The sequence below is a fragment of the Phoca vitulina genome, unplaced genomic scaffold, assembly GCF_004348235.1.
Source record: "Phoca vitulina isolate PV1807 unplaced genomic scaffold, GSC_HSeal_1.0 scaffold66, whole genome shotgun sequence".
Taxonomy (NCBI): Eukaryota; Metazoa; Chordata; class Mammalia; order Carnivora; family Phocidae; genus Phoca; species Phoca vitulina.
In genome coordinates, this window is record NW_022589769.1 from 3,363,048 (window position 1) to 3,380,052 (window position 17,005).

The 17,005-nt window shown below is 44.0% G+C and overlaps 1 protein-coding gene across 1 annotated transcript in view; it reads left to right on the forward strand.

Moving 5' to 3' along the window:
• Positions 1-6,766, forward strand: part of ATF7IP2 (activating transcription factor 7 interacting protein 2) — a 55,139-nt gene extending 48,373 nt beyond the window's left edge. The window contains exons 10-11 of the mRNA XM_032392215.1: positions 4,639-4,724; positions 5,309-6,766. Of these exons, the coding sequence (XP_032248106.1) occupies positions 4,639-4,724; positions 5,309-5,722 (500 nt within the window). The 3' untranslated portion in view covers positions 5,723-6,766. The remainder of the gene's footprint in view (positions 1-4,638; positions 4,725-5,308) is intronic.
• The last annotated feature ends 10,239 nt before the right edge of the window (positions 6,767-17,005 follow it).

Sequence of the window (17,005 nt, forward strand, 5' to 3'; positions counted from 1 at the left end):
ATTATAAGAACATATTATGAGCAACTCTATGCCAACAAATTAGATAACCTGGAAGTAATGGATGCATTCCTAGAGATGTATCAACTACCAAAACTGAACCAGGAAGAAATAGAACACCTGAACAGACCTATAACCACTAAGGAAATAGAAGCAGTCATCAAAAATCTCCCAAAACACAAAAGCCCAGGGCCAGATGGCTTCCCAGGGGAATTCTACCAAACATTTCAAGAAGAATTAATACCTATCCTTCTGAAACTGTTCCAAAAAATAGAAATGGAAGGAAGACTTCCAAACTCATTTTATGAGGCCAGCATTACCTTGATCCCAAAACCAGACAAAGACCCCATTAAAAAGGAGAATTACAGACCAATATCCCTGATGAACATGGATGCAAAAATTCTCACCAAAATACTAGCCAATAGGATCCAACAGTACATTAAAAGGATTATTCACCACGACCAAGTCGGATTTATCCCTGGGCTGCAAGGTTGGTTCAACATCTGCAAATCAATCAACGTGATACAATACATTAACAAAAGAAAGAACAAGAATCACATGATCCTCTCAATAGATGCAGAAAAAGCATTTGACAAAGTACAGCATCCTTTCTTGATCAAAACTCTTCAGAGTATAGGGATAGAGGGTACATACCTCAATATCATAAAAGCCATCTATGAAAAACCTACAGCGAATATCATTCTCAATGGGGAAAAACTGAGAGCTTTCCCCCTAAGGTCAGGAACGCGGCAGGGATGTCCACTATCACCACTGCTATTCAACATAGTATTGGAAGTCCTAGCCACAGCAATCAGACAACAAAAAGAAATCAAAGGCATCCAAATTGGCAAAGAAGAAGTCAAACTCTCACTCTTTGCAGATGATATGATACTTTATGTGGAAAATCCCAAAGACTCCACCCCAAAACTGCTAGAACTCATACAGGAATTCAGTCAAGTGGCAGGATATAAAATCAAGGCACAGAAGTCAGTGGCATTCCTATACACCAACAACAAGTCAGAAGAAAGAGAAATTAAGGAGTCGATCCCATTTACAATTGCACCCAAAACCATAAGATACCTAGGAATAAATCTAACCAAAGAGGCAAAGGATCTGTACTCAGAAAACTATAAAATACTCATGAAAGAAATTGAGGAAGACACAAAGAAATGGAAAAACGTTCCATGCTCATGGATTGGAAGAACAAATATTGTGAAGATGTCAATCCTACCTAGAGCAATCTACACATTCAATGCAATCCCCATCAAAATACCATCCACTTTCTTCAAAGAAATGGAACAAATAATCCTAAAATTTGTATGGAACCAGAAAAGACCCCGCATAGCCAGAGGAATGTTGAAAAAGAAAAGCAAAGCCGGCGGCATCACAATTCCAGACTTCCAGCTCTACTACAAAGCTGTCATCATCAAGACAGTATGGTACTGGCACAAAAACAGACACATAGATCAATGGAACAGAATAGAGAGCCCAGAAATGGACCCTCAACTCTATGGTCAACTAATCTTCGACAAAGCAGGAAAGAATGTCCAATGGAAAAAAGACAGTCTCTTCAACAAATGGTGTTGGGAAAATTGGACAGCCACATGCAGAAGAATGAAACTGGACCATTTCCTTACACCACACACAAAAATAGACTCAAAATGGTTGAAAGACCTCAATGTGAGACAGGAGTCCATCAAAATCCTAAAGGAGAACACAGGCAGCAACCTCTTCGACCTCAGCCGCAGCAACTTCTTCCTAGAAACATCGCCAAAGGCAAGGGAAGCAAGGGCAAAAATGAACTATTGGGACTTCATCAAGATAAAAAGCTTTTGCAAAGCAAAGGAAACAGTCAACAAAACCAAAAGACAACTGACAGAATGGGAGAAGATATTTGCAAATGACATATCAGATAAAGGGCTAGTATCCAAAATCTATAAAGAACTCATCAAACTCAACACCAAAAGAACAAAGAATCCAATCAAGAAATGGGCAGAAGACATGAACAGACATTTCTCCAAAGAAGACATCCAAATGGCCAACAGACACATGAAAAAGTGTTCAATATCGCTCGGCATCAGGGAAATCCAAATCAAAACCTCAATGAGATACCACCTCACACCAGTCAGAATGGCTAAAATTAACAAGTCAGGAAATGACAGATGTTGGCGGGGATGCGGAGAAAGGGGAACCCTCCTACACTGTTGGTGGGAATGCAAGCTGGTGCAGCCACTCTGGAAAACAGTATGGAGGTTCCTCAAAAAGTTGAAAATAGAGCTACCATATGACCCAGCAATTGCACTCCTGGGTATTTACCCCAAAGATACAAAAGTAGGGACCCGAAAGGCTACGTGCACCCCGATGTTTATAGCAGCAATGTCCACAATAGCCAAACTGTGGAAAGAGCCAAGATGTCCATCAACAGATGAATGGATAAAGAAGATGTGGTATATATATGCAATGGAATATTATGCAGCCATCAAAAGGAATAAGATCTTGCCATTTGCAACGACGTGGATGGAACTGGAGGGTATTATGCTGAGCGAAATAAGTCAAACAGAGAAAGACATGTATCATATGACCTCACTGATATGAGGAATTCTTAATCTCAGGAAACAAACTGAGGGTTGCTGGAGTGGGGGGTGGAGTGGGAGGGATGGGGTGACTGGGTGATGGACACTGGGGAGGGTATGTGCTCTGGTAAGCGCTGTGAATTGTGCAAGACTGTTGAATCTCAGATCTGTACCTCTGAAACAAATAATGCAATATATGTTAAGAAAGAAAAAAAGAAGAAGAAGAATGTAGCAGGAGGGGAAGAATGAAGGGGGGGAAATCGGAGGGGGAGAAGAACCATGAGAGACGATGGACTCTGAAAAACAAACTGAGGGTTCTAGAGGGGAGGGGGTTGGGAGGATGGGTTAGCCTGGTGATGGGTATTGAGGAGGGCACGTTCTGCATGGAGCACTGGGTGTTATGCACAAACAATGAATCATGGAACACTATATCTAAAACTAATGATGTAATGTATGGGGATTAACATAACAATAAAAAAATTTAAAAAAAAATAAAAACAAAAAAATAAAAACTCTAAAAAAAAAAAAAGATCTAGCTCTAGTTAAGTAAACCAGTTGGAAAGCCTGTTACAGACTCGCTTAAAGTTAAAACCGGAAGGTCATTACAACTCAAACAGGTTTTTTACCAGCAGTAAATAAACTGACTAATGAATTAACTTTGAAACACAATGCAGAATCTTGATTATCTTTGTGAGTCAGAAGAAAAATACAAATAAAAGAAATTTTGTTGGGGGAGATTCAGAATTATATTAAACAGTTATATCATTGCACACATAGTAGATCAAGATGGTTTTGACGCTTATTAGATGCATTCAGACTTGTGAAGTTTTTAGCTCCTTGGCCCTACTACTTTCCAACAGGAGGCCCCGTTTCTTACCACCCCCCCTGGTAGCCCCTCCCCAGTTGTTTTCAGACCATTCTTATACCTACTTAAACCCTCTTCCTCTCCCTTAGCCCACATTTTCTCTTTTTCCCTTTCTTTTCTTCCCCTCATCATCTCTCTCTCTTCCATTCTCCTGTTTGGCCCTCCTCCCTCCCCTCTCCCTTACCACAGTCCACAATTTAAAGTTGACCCTCAACAATGTGGGGGTTAGGGACACCAACCCCACATGCAGTTGAAAATCTGCATATAACTATTAATTCCCCCAAAACTTAACTACTAACAGCCAACTGTTGACCAGAAACCTTACCAATAACCTAAACAGTCCATTAACATCTATTTTGTATGTTATACGTATTATATACTGTTTTCTTACAATAAAGTAAGCTAGAGAAAAAATGTTCTTAATGAGGAATAAAAAATAGATTTACAGTACTGTACCGCATTTAGTGAAAAACATCCATGTATAAGTGGACCCGCTCAGTTCAAGCCTGTGTTGTTCAAGGTCAGCTGGATATCTGATTGCCTCGAGGCTAACACACCCTCAGCAGCAGAGATTCCTTTAACCCCCAGACTGCCTGATATTTAGTTTGAATCCCCAGGACTTGCGTGTGTCACATATTTATACTGGATTGTAAATGGCTCTGTGTTTGCAAACATCCTATTGACCTAAGAGAGCATAAGGCACCTCTAAGAACGCTGAGCAAGGATCCCTCTCCCGTGTATAATTTTTCCTAGTTCCAGGTGACGTAATGACTTAAGTGTTTATCTTAAGAGGGCATTTTTGTCACATTGAAAGGAAATTCTCTATATTTGGTACCTTTGGTCTTGAACTTTTTTTTTTTTAAGATTTTATTTATTTATTTTGACAGAACGAGCACACAAGCAGAGGGAGGGGTAGAGAGGGAGGGAGAAGCAGGCTCCCCGCTGAGCAAGGAAGGAGCCTGATACAGTACTTGATCCCAGGACCCTGGGATCATGACCCGAGCTGAAGGCAGACACTTCACCGACTGAGCCACCCAGGTGTCCTAGGTCTTGAACTTTTATCAAAAGTTTATCATCTTATTTTACAGTTTTATAATTTTAGTTCATATTTAATTACCACCTAAGATGTAAACTAGTTTTGCTTAAAGGCTATGGAATTGATTATTGCAGTTAAATTTTACTTCTCAAACCTTGTGTTCACAGAAAGTTCAGCATCCTCTGTTGAGTCACCTACAAATGCTACTTTGATCTCAAAAGAGACAACCCCAGTGGCACAAAATGCAGCCCAGGTATGGATCAGAAATGCTCTGTCAAAGGATATGCATTCTCAATTAAGTGGAAGTACCCATTGTACTTACACAGAAACATTTGGGTCACATTTCAGCTTGTACTTTTAAAAAATGTGGTATTGTCCATCTACTTATTTATGGAATCAAAATAATTTAATTGACTTTTCCAGAAACTCTGGAGGTTAAATATATATATTTTTTTACCCAACAAAAGATTTTTAAGAGTAGTAGCCATTGTTGATGAAGGTGGAGGGAAATGGATGTTCTTGTACACTCACACTTTTCATGCAAATCAGCAAAATGTTTGGGGACACAATTTGGAAATGAGATGGAATATTTATCCAGAGTGTCTGGGACCTAATCCATTCTGGATTAGTGATATTCCAGAGTGTAGAAATCTTAATGCCAAAAGAAGCTTATGCTTAAAAACACTGGATCCAGCCCCACATATTCCTGAAACATCCTTTTGTTCTTAAAATTTCGATAAATGGATCAAAGAACCGGAAGTTTATTTAGAACTGCAGTTGAGCACTTTAATCAAACCTGCCAGTCCAGCTTGCTAAACTTTATAAATGTCTTTCTAGGTTCTTGAGTCCTTTGAACACTTGCCACCTCTCCCAGAGCCACCACCACTACTACCTGAACTGGTAGACAAAATCCGAGATACACTTCCTCCCCAGAAGCCTGAGCTCAAAGTGAAACGGGTCCTGAGACCCAGGGGCATTGCCCTGACTTGGAACATCACCAAAATCAATCCCAAGTGCGCTCCCGTGGAAAGCTATCACCTCTTCCTCTGCCATGAGAACCCTAACAATAAGTTGATTTGGAAGAAAATTGGAGAAATTAAAGCTTTGCCACTCCCAATGGCCTGTACTTTATCTCAATTTTTAGCTTCCAACAAATACTATTTTACTGTCCAATCAAAAGACATTTTTGGGCGATATGGACCATTTTGTGACATAAAATCTATCCCTGGGTTTTCTGAAAATCTTACCTAAAAGAAAAGTCTTGAGTAATTATATATTGTATGGCACTGTTTTCTTTTTTCATATTTGAGTCGTTGGTTTACAATGTTCTCTAACACTGTTTGCCATCTTAAAGGGCCAGTTGAGATTGTGAACGCTTTGTATAGGAACAGTCCTCTTCCCTATGTTCTAAGAGGCCTCTCGTTTCATGAATTTGTGATTTGCGTTCAGTAAGTACTCCAGCGGCTATGTTCTACAGCCTACACTCTGGCGGACCCGCGTCGCTGAGCAGTGCTGTGCACAGTACCGCTGCTGACTGGGGGCTGCTGCGCACTTCCATCCGGAGCCCTCGCGTGGAAGCCGCCGCCGTTCCCTCTGCTGGCAATCCACACTTGGTGGTCGGTGCAGGTCGGTGAAAAATCCGCTTTTTAGGAGGCAGGCTCATCCTGGGGGTGCATCTCACCAAGATCTTACGTAAATAAGTGTCTTCTCATTCTGTTCAAAATCTAAGGGCTATTAATTTGCCCGCTCCCTTATTTTTCTTTTTTGGCTATTCAGTTACTTGGGGAAAGAGTCTGGAGGTTTTCCCTAAATCTGTTTGTATATTTATATTTAGATATCTAATAAAATTAGTTAAACATTGTGTGCTATGTACACAAAACGTGGAGTATCTCTTATAAAAGCATTATCCAACCCACTGTTTCTGCTCCAGAAAATGGAGTTGTCTGCCTTAGGCTTAAGGCTTTCATTTGTTGATTCTTTGGTGCTACTCTCTGTTCATCGCCCAGCTGCCATGGTTCCTCAGAGGAACCCTGAAGGACCCCGAGAGAGGAGTCCCAGGCACACCCCTGTCTGAGGGGCACTGAAGTGAAGCTGTGGCTAGCACAAGTCGCCCAAGAAGCTCAACGAGCGGGCACACTGGATAAGCGTGAGTCAGGGACCAGTGTGATGCTGAGAAAACAAATGTAACTATTAGTGTGAAGAACAGTCTGCCCACCAGAGGCGTTCTTTCCTGGTACGTGGTGAATGTTCAGTCCTAGACGCTCTGAGATTTAAAAAATTGAACGAGGAATGGTTTTCTTTGGCATTTTATGAATGTCTTCACATCTTTGGTCATAAATAAAGTTTTATTTTTCAGTCTCCTGTGTCTTTTTTTTTTTTTTAAAGATTTTATTTATTTGACAGAGAGACAGCGAGAGAGGGAACACAAGCAGGGGGAGTGGGAGAGGGAGAAGCAGGCTTCCTGCGGAGCAGGGAGCCCGATGCGGGGCTCGATCCCAGGATGCTGGGATCATGACCTGAGCCGAAGGCAGACGCTTAACGACTGAGCCACCCAGGCACCCCTGTCTCCTGTGTCTTTATCTTCTAAAACATTACTACTGGAAAAGCCAAATTTGGAACTGAATTTGAGGAGATGAGCTGCCCTCTGTGAGACGCGGTTTCAGGCTCAGAGCAATGGTGAGCATCCTGCGGCACAGGACAGGGGCTTCATTTAGGGACCATTACACCCTTGGGGGGGGGACGCAGACTAGACATTCATGTACAAGCCAAGCAAAGCCCAAAGACTTGACACCATAAGATTTAGGTGTGCATCACCAAAGTGAAACTGCATCCCCAACCAGCACATCTTCTGGAATGTTGGTGGCTGCACAGGGCTTAAGCAAGAGCTTTCAAAATAATAGGATGAGTGAGGAAGGCTGATAGTAAGCATCTTAGGGCTGGTGACTCAAGAAGCATTAATGTTTCTTGCCTTTTGGAAAGTGCAAGATTCTCAACTGTTATCCATGGCACCAGAAGAGACACAGCCTAAAGACAAGAAAGATCTAGTACACAGTAGTACAGAGGGAAATGGATGCCCTGATTTTAGGCAGAAAGTGTGAAAGCAAAGAGGTCTTCCTGTGCCTACTGTTTCTCAGTGGCCTTCAGCTCAACACGATCCTTACGCCCGAGCAGCATATTTGGATTTCCTTCATGGATAGAAATATCAGGTAGTTGCATCTCTCCCCCGACAGAAATCTCATACGAGGCCAAAAGATAGGAACTGATGGAATTGGATTTTAGGGCTGCATTATTGGCTTTTTTTTTTTTAATTCAATTTTACTCCACCCTCTGGATTTGTGGTAATGGGTAATATGTAGAAGTGTCAATCTCTGAATTTCTGTCACCTCAGCCTCTGTAAAGATTGCAGGAAGTTGATTCAATAAGGCTGATCTCAAGGGACACAGCTGTAGATGCTGTTACTAATCACGGGGCAAGGACCCATGTCAAAGTTCTTTTCCTTTCTTCGATGGAGGGAAATAACGTCTGATCTGTGAAGATAATATTTCTATACTCAAGACTTAGAGTTAAGACTATTTCCAACCCAATTCTATTCCCCTGGATTTGGGGGGAGTCTAGTGTGTGCAGTTGGACAGGGTGAATGGAATGGATTTAGCCAAGATACCACAAGAGGCAGAGGATACTTGATTTTTGCAATATAATAGAGTTTTAACTCTTTGGATGCAAGGGAATACTCAGTTTGGGGGAAGGAGTACCTAATGCTAGGAGCGATCTGTGCGACTGGTGTCCAGAGTGCCTTGAAGAAAGGGTACAGATACAGCACGGGGTGGAAGCCACACATGGGGGTAATTACTCGGGGTCATGGGGTATTTTCTGGCCTGTCTGCAAATGAACCTGATCATCACAGCTTGAGGTCAGCTCCCGTTGGGCAAACTATGCTTCTCTCTCCGTGAAAAAGAAATTGTTCCATAGCTAGGGACACCCATCTCTTGCTCACCCATCTCTTGCTCACAGATGGGGACCCACAAGTGGCAAGCAGAGATATTTGGGTAATTCAGCAGTAGGATATGGGACTTTGTTTCAGCCAAATGGACTCTGTATAAAACCAGTTTAGTAAATTTATGGGCAGGGGTTATTCCTCTGAGCAAAACAGAGGCCAGGCATGGGTAGGCTGGGTTATAGCCCAAGACAGAGGAGAAATTCTTAGCAGTTGTGCCAAGAGGTTTATGACATGGGAAAGGTTTGGGACATGAAGCTCAGCCAACCCAAAATTGTTTTCACCAATTCATTAAATTTTCCCAGTGAAATATTCATGTATTCATTCATCAAGGAATTATTGAAAATCTGCCATATGCCAGACACCAGGCCAGGGGCTAACATGGAGAACAAGAGTAGATACTGTACCAGGGCACCTGCCTGGCTCAGTCAGTTGGGCGTCTGACTTCGGCTCAGGTCATGGTCTCAGGGTCCTGGGATTGAGCCCTGCATCGGGCTCCCTGCTCAGCAGGGAGTCTGCTGCTCCCTCTCTCTTTCTGCCCCTCCTCTCAGCTCATGCTCCCTCCCTCTCTCTCTCTCGCTCTCGCTTGCCCTCACTCTCAAATAAATAATAAAATCTTTAAAAAAAAAAAAAAAAAGTAGATACTGTCCCTGCCTTTTTGGAACTGACCTAAGGACATTAACAAGTAAAAAAAAAAACACAGGATTTTCAGAGAGCGACACAATGTTATCCACGAGGAAACTGAGCAGGGAGATATGGTGGAGCATGATGGTGTGGCTATGTGAGACAGGATTGTCATGGAGAGCTTCTTAGAGAGGGAGGCACTTAGGCCTGAAGGATGAGAAGGGGCAAGACATAAGGATGTCAGCTGGAAGGGTTAGTGCCAGGTCAAGGGATTTAACCCACACTCAAGAAAGTCCTCTAAAGGAACAGGATTTGGGTCTAAGAGGGGATCCCATGGGCCAATGAAATGCAGTGCATGATTCTTAGTGGATCCTGGATTTAGAAAAACAGCTCTAGAGGACATCATTTGGACAACTGGCAAAGTCCCAACTATAGACTATATAGATAATAGTTTTGTGTCCATGTTAAAGATGGACATTTAACTCCATGCCTTGATGTCTGCAACTAACAAATGGTTTAAAATATTTACACACACACAGGAAGGTCAAAGCAAATATGACCGCAATGTTAACAGATGGTGAATCTAAGTGGAAAGTGTATGGCTGTCATGTTATTCTTGCAACATTTCTGTAGGTTGAAAATTTCAAAATAAAAAGTTGGGGGACAAAACAATAGATCATTCATTGAACTCTTCCAGTCCATGGAGAGTCTGGAAATTCTGATTTAGCTGAGATCTGCAAAACAGGTAGAGCTCACCAGGTTAAGAGCACAGAGAAGAACATTTGCAAGAGGCAGGTGGTTCAGGATAGTTCAGGGAGGCCTACAGAGGTTGGCAGGAGCTAGACCATAGACAGCCAACTGTAGAGGACCTCGGTCTCCTGCAGCATGGCCTTGCCTCCCCACCATCGAGAGGGACAGTCTGTCTCTCCATCTCCTTGACTCTGGGCAGGTCTAGGACTGCTTTGACCAATGGAACACAGCAGAAGCGATACTAGGGCACCTCTCGGAGCTGGCCTGGCAGCGTCTACTTCCTGCTTCTTGGAAGCCAGCCACTGTCTAAAAAGTGCAACGACCCCAAGATCACCTTGTTGCAAGAAGCCCATTCAGGAGACCTTTGAGGACAAGATGTCACATGGTGGCAGAGGGGAGGCCCATGAGTGAGGAAGCCATCTTTGAAGCAGATCCTGGGTTTCAAACACCCCAGCTGAAGTCATGGGAATCAGACAAACAGTTCAGCTGAGCCCCACTCAAATTCCTGACCCATAGTACAGCAAAACAAAAGCTATCTAAGCCTCTAAATTTGGGGCTTGTTTATGAGGCAGCAGCAAGACCTGGGACACTGTTAGAGACTGGTAGTCCATGTTAGGAAGTTGGGTCGTTATTGTATATAATGCTGCTATAAACACAGGGGTGCATGTATCCCTTTGAATTAGTGTTTGTATTTTTGGGGTAAATACCCACTAGTGCGACTACTGGATCCTAGGTCGTTCTATTTTTAACTTTTTGAGCAACCTCCATACTATCGCAGCATTATTTACAATAGCCGAACTATGGAAACAGCCCAAGTGTCCATCGACTGATGAATGGATAAAGAAGAGGTGGTACAGATATGTAGTGGAATATTATTCAGCCATAAAAAGGAATGGAATCTTGCCATTTGCAATGACATGGATGGAGCTAGAGAGTAGAATGCTAAGTGAAATAAATCATCCTGAGGAAGACAAATACCATATGATTTCACTCACGTGCAATTTAAGAAACAAGTGAGCAAAGGGGAAAAAAAAAGAGACAAATCAAGAAACAGACTCTTCACTATAGAGAACAAACTGATGGTTACTGGAGGGGAGGCGGTGGTGAGATGGGTGATGGGGATGAAGGAGGACACTTGTGATGAGCACTGTGTGATGTATAGAACTGTTGAATCACTATATTGTACACCTGAAACTAATAAACATTGTATGTTAACTACACCAGAATTAAAATAAAAACTTAAAAAAGAAAAGCTGGGTCATTATCTTGGGAGTCATGGAGAGCCAATGAAGATTTCAATCAAGATGGTAATAGGATAAGACAAGGTTGAGGAGATCTCTCTGTTTGCCATGTAGAAACTAAACTGGAGAATGGGTGAGGGTGGTGGGTAGACCAGGGAACCAGGGTGACTAATTACAAGTCTATTGCAATGGTCAGAACAAGAGGACAGCAGCTGGGCTGGGGTCGTGGAAGTGATGTCCAGGGGCAGGAGAATCAAGAATGCTTTCCAGGGAAACTTCGATGCATATACCAGGCAGATCTCAGGATCCAGTTACTCTGCCCTGAGGCCAGTAAGGAGGGCAGAATAAATGTGCACACAGTCCTTCCTCCAAGAAGAATAACTTGGCAGAGGAAGATGTCGAATGACCATGAAAGAAATCACTGGAATCGGTCTCTTCTTTGGGGAGTATCTGATTTAAAAAAAAAAGAACTTTTACCGGACCAAACCAAATGTTTTGGTTCATAATTGAGATTTTAGCTGAATATAGAGATGTATCTATCCCAGGTCAAGAACCAAATGTCGAGGGCATTGGCAGGATTGCATTTCACCTCCTATATTCAAGGTCACAAATTTCTTCCCTAAAAGGCCGGAGCGAACGATTTGGAAAATTGGCCACCAGGTGGCAGTATGCCTCTTCCCCACCTTTCTGAAATTGACATTAAACCTTTTTGTCCTTTTCGTGTTGAAGCCAATTGTCACAACACTACAAAATAATATATTTGAAATATGGTACCAGTGTGGCAAGTTTTTTACCTAATATCTTAGATACATGGTCGTATCTACCTGAAACTAATATAACATTGTATGTTAACTATACCGGAATTAAAATAAAAACTTAAAAAAGAAAAGCTGGGTCACTGCCTCCCAGACCTCCACATTGATTCTGAAGGGGTTCAGAACAAGTCTCCCCAAAAATGCGCCCCTTTGCCATGTCGATTATTTTGAGCTGAAGGCAATCCAGACCGAGCAGGCTCAAGAAAAACTTTTATCTCTTCCTTAAACTACCTAGAAGAATTTAGATAGGGGGCCTGGCCCAGAAAGAAAGCTATTACCAAGAGATAGCTTTTTAATCTGAACGACCTATCTGTACAGCAAGTCAGACATCTAATTACCAAACATTTGCTCTTCTTGTCCTGTGAGTCACCCTCCTCCGTTTTGAAGCCCCAGGACCCTATCTCATTCCTTAGCTCAAGATGACATGTAAGCCTCAGTTGCCTGGGTTGTCCTTGGGTCTCCTTGTCTTTGTGGGGGTCCAGTATGTACTCATTAAATTTGTTTTTCTCCTGTTCATCTGTCCTATGTTCATTTGATTATTGGGCCAGTCAAAAAAACAAAACAAAACAAAAACAAACCTAGAAGGACAGAGGAAAAATGCTTTCTTTCTGGCAATTTTCAATTGATTTCGATTTTGAACTTGATTCACAAATTATAACTGAAATTGTCACAGAAGTCAGTTGGCTTTTCAAAAGCCCTTCCCTGACTGTTCTCGATTTCAGAGCTTCAGTTCCACCTAGAAACGAAGCCCTTGCAGGTGGATTTTATCATCTTTCCTCCACTCGTCCTTCTTCCACCCCCTTGTCACGTTAGCGTTGATTGACATAGATTAAAATCAATTACTTTAAGCTGAATCCAACACAAGGGGAAGAAGACTCATCTTGGTAAGATTCTAGAAGCAACGTTCTCTATGTTGTCTGCCATGAAAATGTGAAGCTTTTCGGGTGGACTCAGTTGAATGTGGCAGATGAATTGCACAGCCCTGACTCCCATTATCATCCCCACCTCAGCTCTGCCCCATTCCCACGACAAAAAAAAGCAAAGCTTTCCAGAACTTTGCAGCAGCATGCAGATACAGATAACGAGAGAGACCTTCAGAGTTGTCAAGCAGAGCAGAACTTAAGGAGCAGGGGGATCTGAGAGAGAGAGACCTACAGTGGCTCACACAATTGTGGGGTCTATAAGGGAAGGCTCAGAAGGGGGCAAAGATAAGATGCACCTGCTTCAGGGAATAAACACCAACAGGGTGTTTATTAATAACACCAACAGGCTTCTCGTGGAGCCTAGGAGGGTCTAAGAAAGAAAGGTTGATTGGTCTGGCTTGCATTACATGCCACAGGACGCCTGATTGACCTGCCCATCAGATTGCCCACAGGGAGGGAGAGATGATTCTCCAAAAGGAATCTGGGGTGTTGATACCAAAGCAAGGGGAACTACAAATTAGCCACCAAAAAAAAGCAATAAATATCCACATGGTTAATAGGTATGTCGACAATCAGCTGACCACGCGTAGGAGAAGAGATTTTCTTTCTTTTTTTTTAATTTCTCAGTTTTGGTCGGACTACCCTGAAGTCCCGCCACCATCCTTCCATCCGAATCCCTGAGAGCTTGCTAAGATGGCAGATTCCCGGGCCCCAGGCCTTGGAGGGACGGACTCGAAAAGCCTGGGGTGCAGCCGAAGAATCTGCAGCTCAGCACACCCTCCCCACTAGCCCCAGGGAATTCCAAGGTAGCGAGGCTGCAGATCCTTTAAGAAACCCTTTTCTCCCACCAGCAATTATAAAGACTTTTTCACATACAAGGATACAGACATTAGGCCAAACTGCGGGCGCCATCTGGGCAATCTCACATTTTGCCCCATCTTGCCCCCTGGGCCTCTCTGCCTCCCTTGCCAGAAAACCAGCCGAGCAAGATGGAGGCTGGAAGGCGAGGCTGAGTCATCATCCTTCAATAGATATTCTGGTTAGTGTCAACTCACCCAGGGGTGGGGAGGCCTTGCTACGCATATGGAGCAGGCAACTCTTTGGAGCTCCGAGGTCTGCGGTTCATGCCGAAGGCTCCAGATCCCTGCTTGGTGCTCCCAGCAGCCCGCGGCTCCCATTAATCCCCTGGGAAGCTTCCACTCCCTGGCGCCTCTCCTCCCAGAAGGTCCCATCTCCATGGTCAACTCAGCCACCACCTCCTCCAGGAAGCCCCTTCTGATTCATTCAGTCCGGCTCTTCGGGGGCTCTGCCCACTCTGGAGACTTCAGCACTTCTTTGAACCACCCAATTTTTTTAATTGTGAAAAATAAAACATAGGAGATCCACCTCCTTAAAGTTTTGAGTGTCCGCTATCCTTCACCATAAGCTCGCTGGTGTGCAGGAGATCTCTAGAACGTTTTCAAAGCTGCATGAGCAGAAGTCTGTACCCCTGAACCCCAGGTCCCCCTCTCCCTTCCCCCCGCCCGGCTGCTGGCAACCCACATTCTACTTTCTGTTCCTCTGAGTCTGAGTCCTTGAGGTCAAGTGGTATCAGGTGGTAACAAACTAAAGGCCCATCAACGGTGCCCAACGGATAAAGAAAAGACAGTGTGTACGTGCAATGGGGTATAATTTGGGCGTAAAAAAGAAGGAATCCGGGCACATGCTGCACTGTGGATGAACCTGGAGGACGTTATGCTAAGTGAAACAAGCCAGTCAAAGAAGGTCAAATACTCTACGATCCCGACTTACTGGATCGCACCTGAGTTACAACTTGGCCCGGAGACAGGTTTTCCGCCCCGGGCTACCCATTAGGATCACCTGGAGAACTTGAACAACTTCCACACCCAGGCTGCTCCCCAGACCAGTAAATGACCACCTCTGTGGGATCCGGGCTTCAGAAGCATCCCAGGGGCCTCTGGCACGTGGCAAGGGTAAGAACCTGGGATCCTGGGTCGGACAATCTAACTTCAAGCCTTGAATCAACCACGTACTGGGTAGGTGGCCTTGGCAATAATGAGATTAACAGCCCTCACTGAGCACCGCCTGTGTGCCCCCTGCAGCTGCTGCCGCCGCCAATCACATTTTATAGGAAGCAGAGGTCTAGAGAAATCCAGCAGTTGGCTGCCGGGCGCACAGCACCAAACTGCTGGGACCCGATTGGAACTGAGGCGGCCAGCTCAGCAGGGTCATCAGCCCTGGAGAGGCAGGTCTCCTTGGTCCCAGGGAGCTGCTTCCTCATGATCTGGATGTCACACCTTACTCTGAAAAGGGATGGGGGGCTTTCAGGATCCTTTCTTCTGGACCAAAGTCCACCCATCCCAGGTTGCCGTGGGAGGACAGAGGATGACAAAGAGGAAGAAGGGAGGTGGCTGCTCTTCGGGCCGAGCTCTGGTCTCCAGCAGCTCCCTCAGCTGTCACCCCCTCCTGGACGAGGCAGCAGGCTGTCCTGGCAATGGAACTTCTCCTTCTGGAAAAAATAAAAAAAATCTGTTACTCAGGGTAACCCCACACCTCCCTTTGCTCGCGTGTGTCCAAGCCCCTGGTGAAGTCAGGCTATCAACCTTCTACAAACACGGAGCAGCAATTTCTTCCTGGTTCCTCCTGTGTCTGTTTGTTGCAGCTGATGATAAACACTGAGCAAATGCTCAGTTTCAGCTTGGGGACCAAGAACATCCTGTGCTGTTCTCCCATGGGTTCAGACATGCCAAGGGCCACGGTGGGACAGGCTGTTGTTGGCTTTGCCCTGTTCTCCCGCGAGGATATGAGCAGCGTGGGGCCAGCCAACCTCAGAATTTCCAGCAGCGCCCTTGCAGCCTCCCAGAGGATCGCCCGTCACCGTATTTCCTGGATATAAAACTCCATGGCTGTAGTTCCCATCTGAGGACAATTTTGCTTCTGCTCCCCAGGGGACATACGGCAAGGTCTGGAGACCTTTTTTGCTGCCACAGTTTGGTGTGTGGGGGAACCACCTACCAGCTTCTACTGGGTGGAAGCCAGGGATGCTGCTAAACATCTGATAAGCGTAAGACAGCCCCCGTGATGGATACTCATCTGGTCCCAAATGTCCACTGTGCCGACGCTGAGAAACTTTGGTCTATACTAGGGAGCTCTTACAAGTACAGATTTTGAAAGAAAACATTCACAGGTACTTTTCATAACATAGTTATTTAAAGTGACTTCAGGGGCTCCTGGGTGGCTCAGTTGTTAAGCGTCTGCCTTCGGCTCAGGTCATGATCCCAGGGTCCTGGGATTGAGCCCTGCATCGGGCTCCCTGCTCAGTGGAGAGCCTGCTTCTCCCTCTCCCACTCCCCCTGCTTATGTTCCCTCTCTCGCTGTGTCTCTCTGTGTCAAATAAATAAATTTAAAAAAATAAAGTGACTTCAAAGTGGTTTTGCACCGGAAAGATATTCTTGTCTCATGTAAGAATAGTTAACTTCTATACTGACATCCAGGTGTAAGTGGCAAATCTGTCTCAATGCAGTAATATTCTACCAACTGAAAACAAGACTACAAAAATCACATGGCTAAAAATATGGAAAGAGCCCAGATGTCCATTGACAGAGGAATGGATAAAGAAGATGTGATATATATATGTATATATATATACACAATGGAATACCACTCAGCTAGCAAAAAAATGAAATCTTTCCATTTGCAACGACGTGGATGGAACCAGAGGGTATTATGTTCAGCGAAACAAGACAATTATCATAGGATCTCACTCATATGTGGAATTTAAGAAACAAAACAGAGTTGCATAGGGGAGGGGAGGGAAAAATAAAAGACGAAATCAGAGAGGGAGACAAACCATAAGAAACTCTTAATCATAGGAAACAGACTGAGGGTTGCTGGAGGGGAGGGAGGTGGTGGGAAGGGGTAACCAGGTGATGGGCATTAAGGAGGGCACGTGATGGAATGAGCGCTGGGTGTTATATAAGACTGATGAATCACTGACCTCTACCTCTGAAACTACTAATACATTATCTATTAATTAACTGAATTTAAATTTTAAAAAAATCACATGGCTAAAAATTAATAAATTGAGCTAATGAAAATCAGTACATAGCAATGTTCTGGTAGTATACAGATTTAATCGTATGGTAAGGAGCCATAACGCACATTAGCTTTGATCAGCTGTGTCGGAT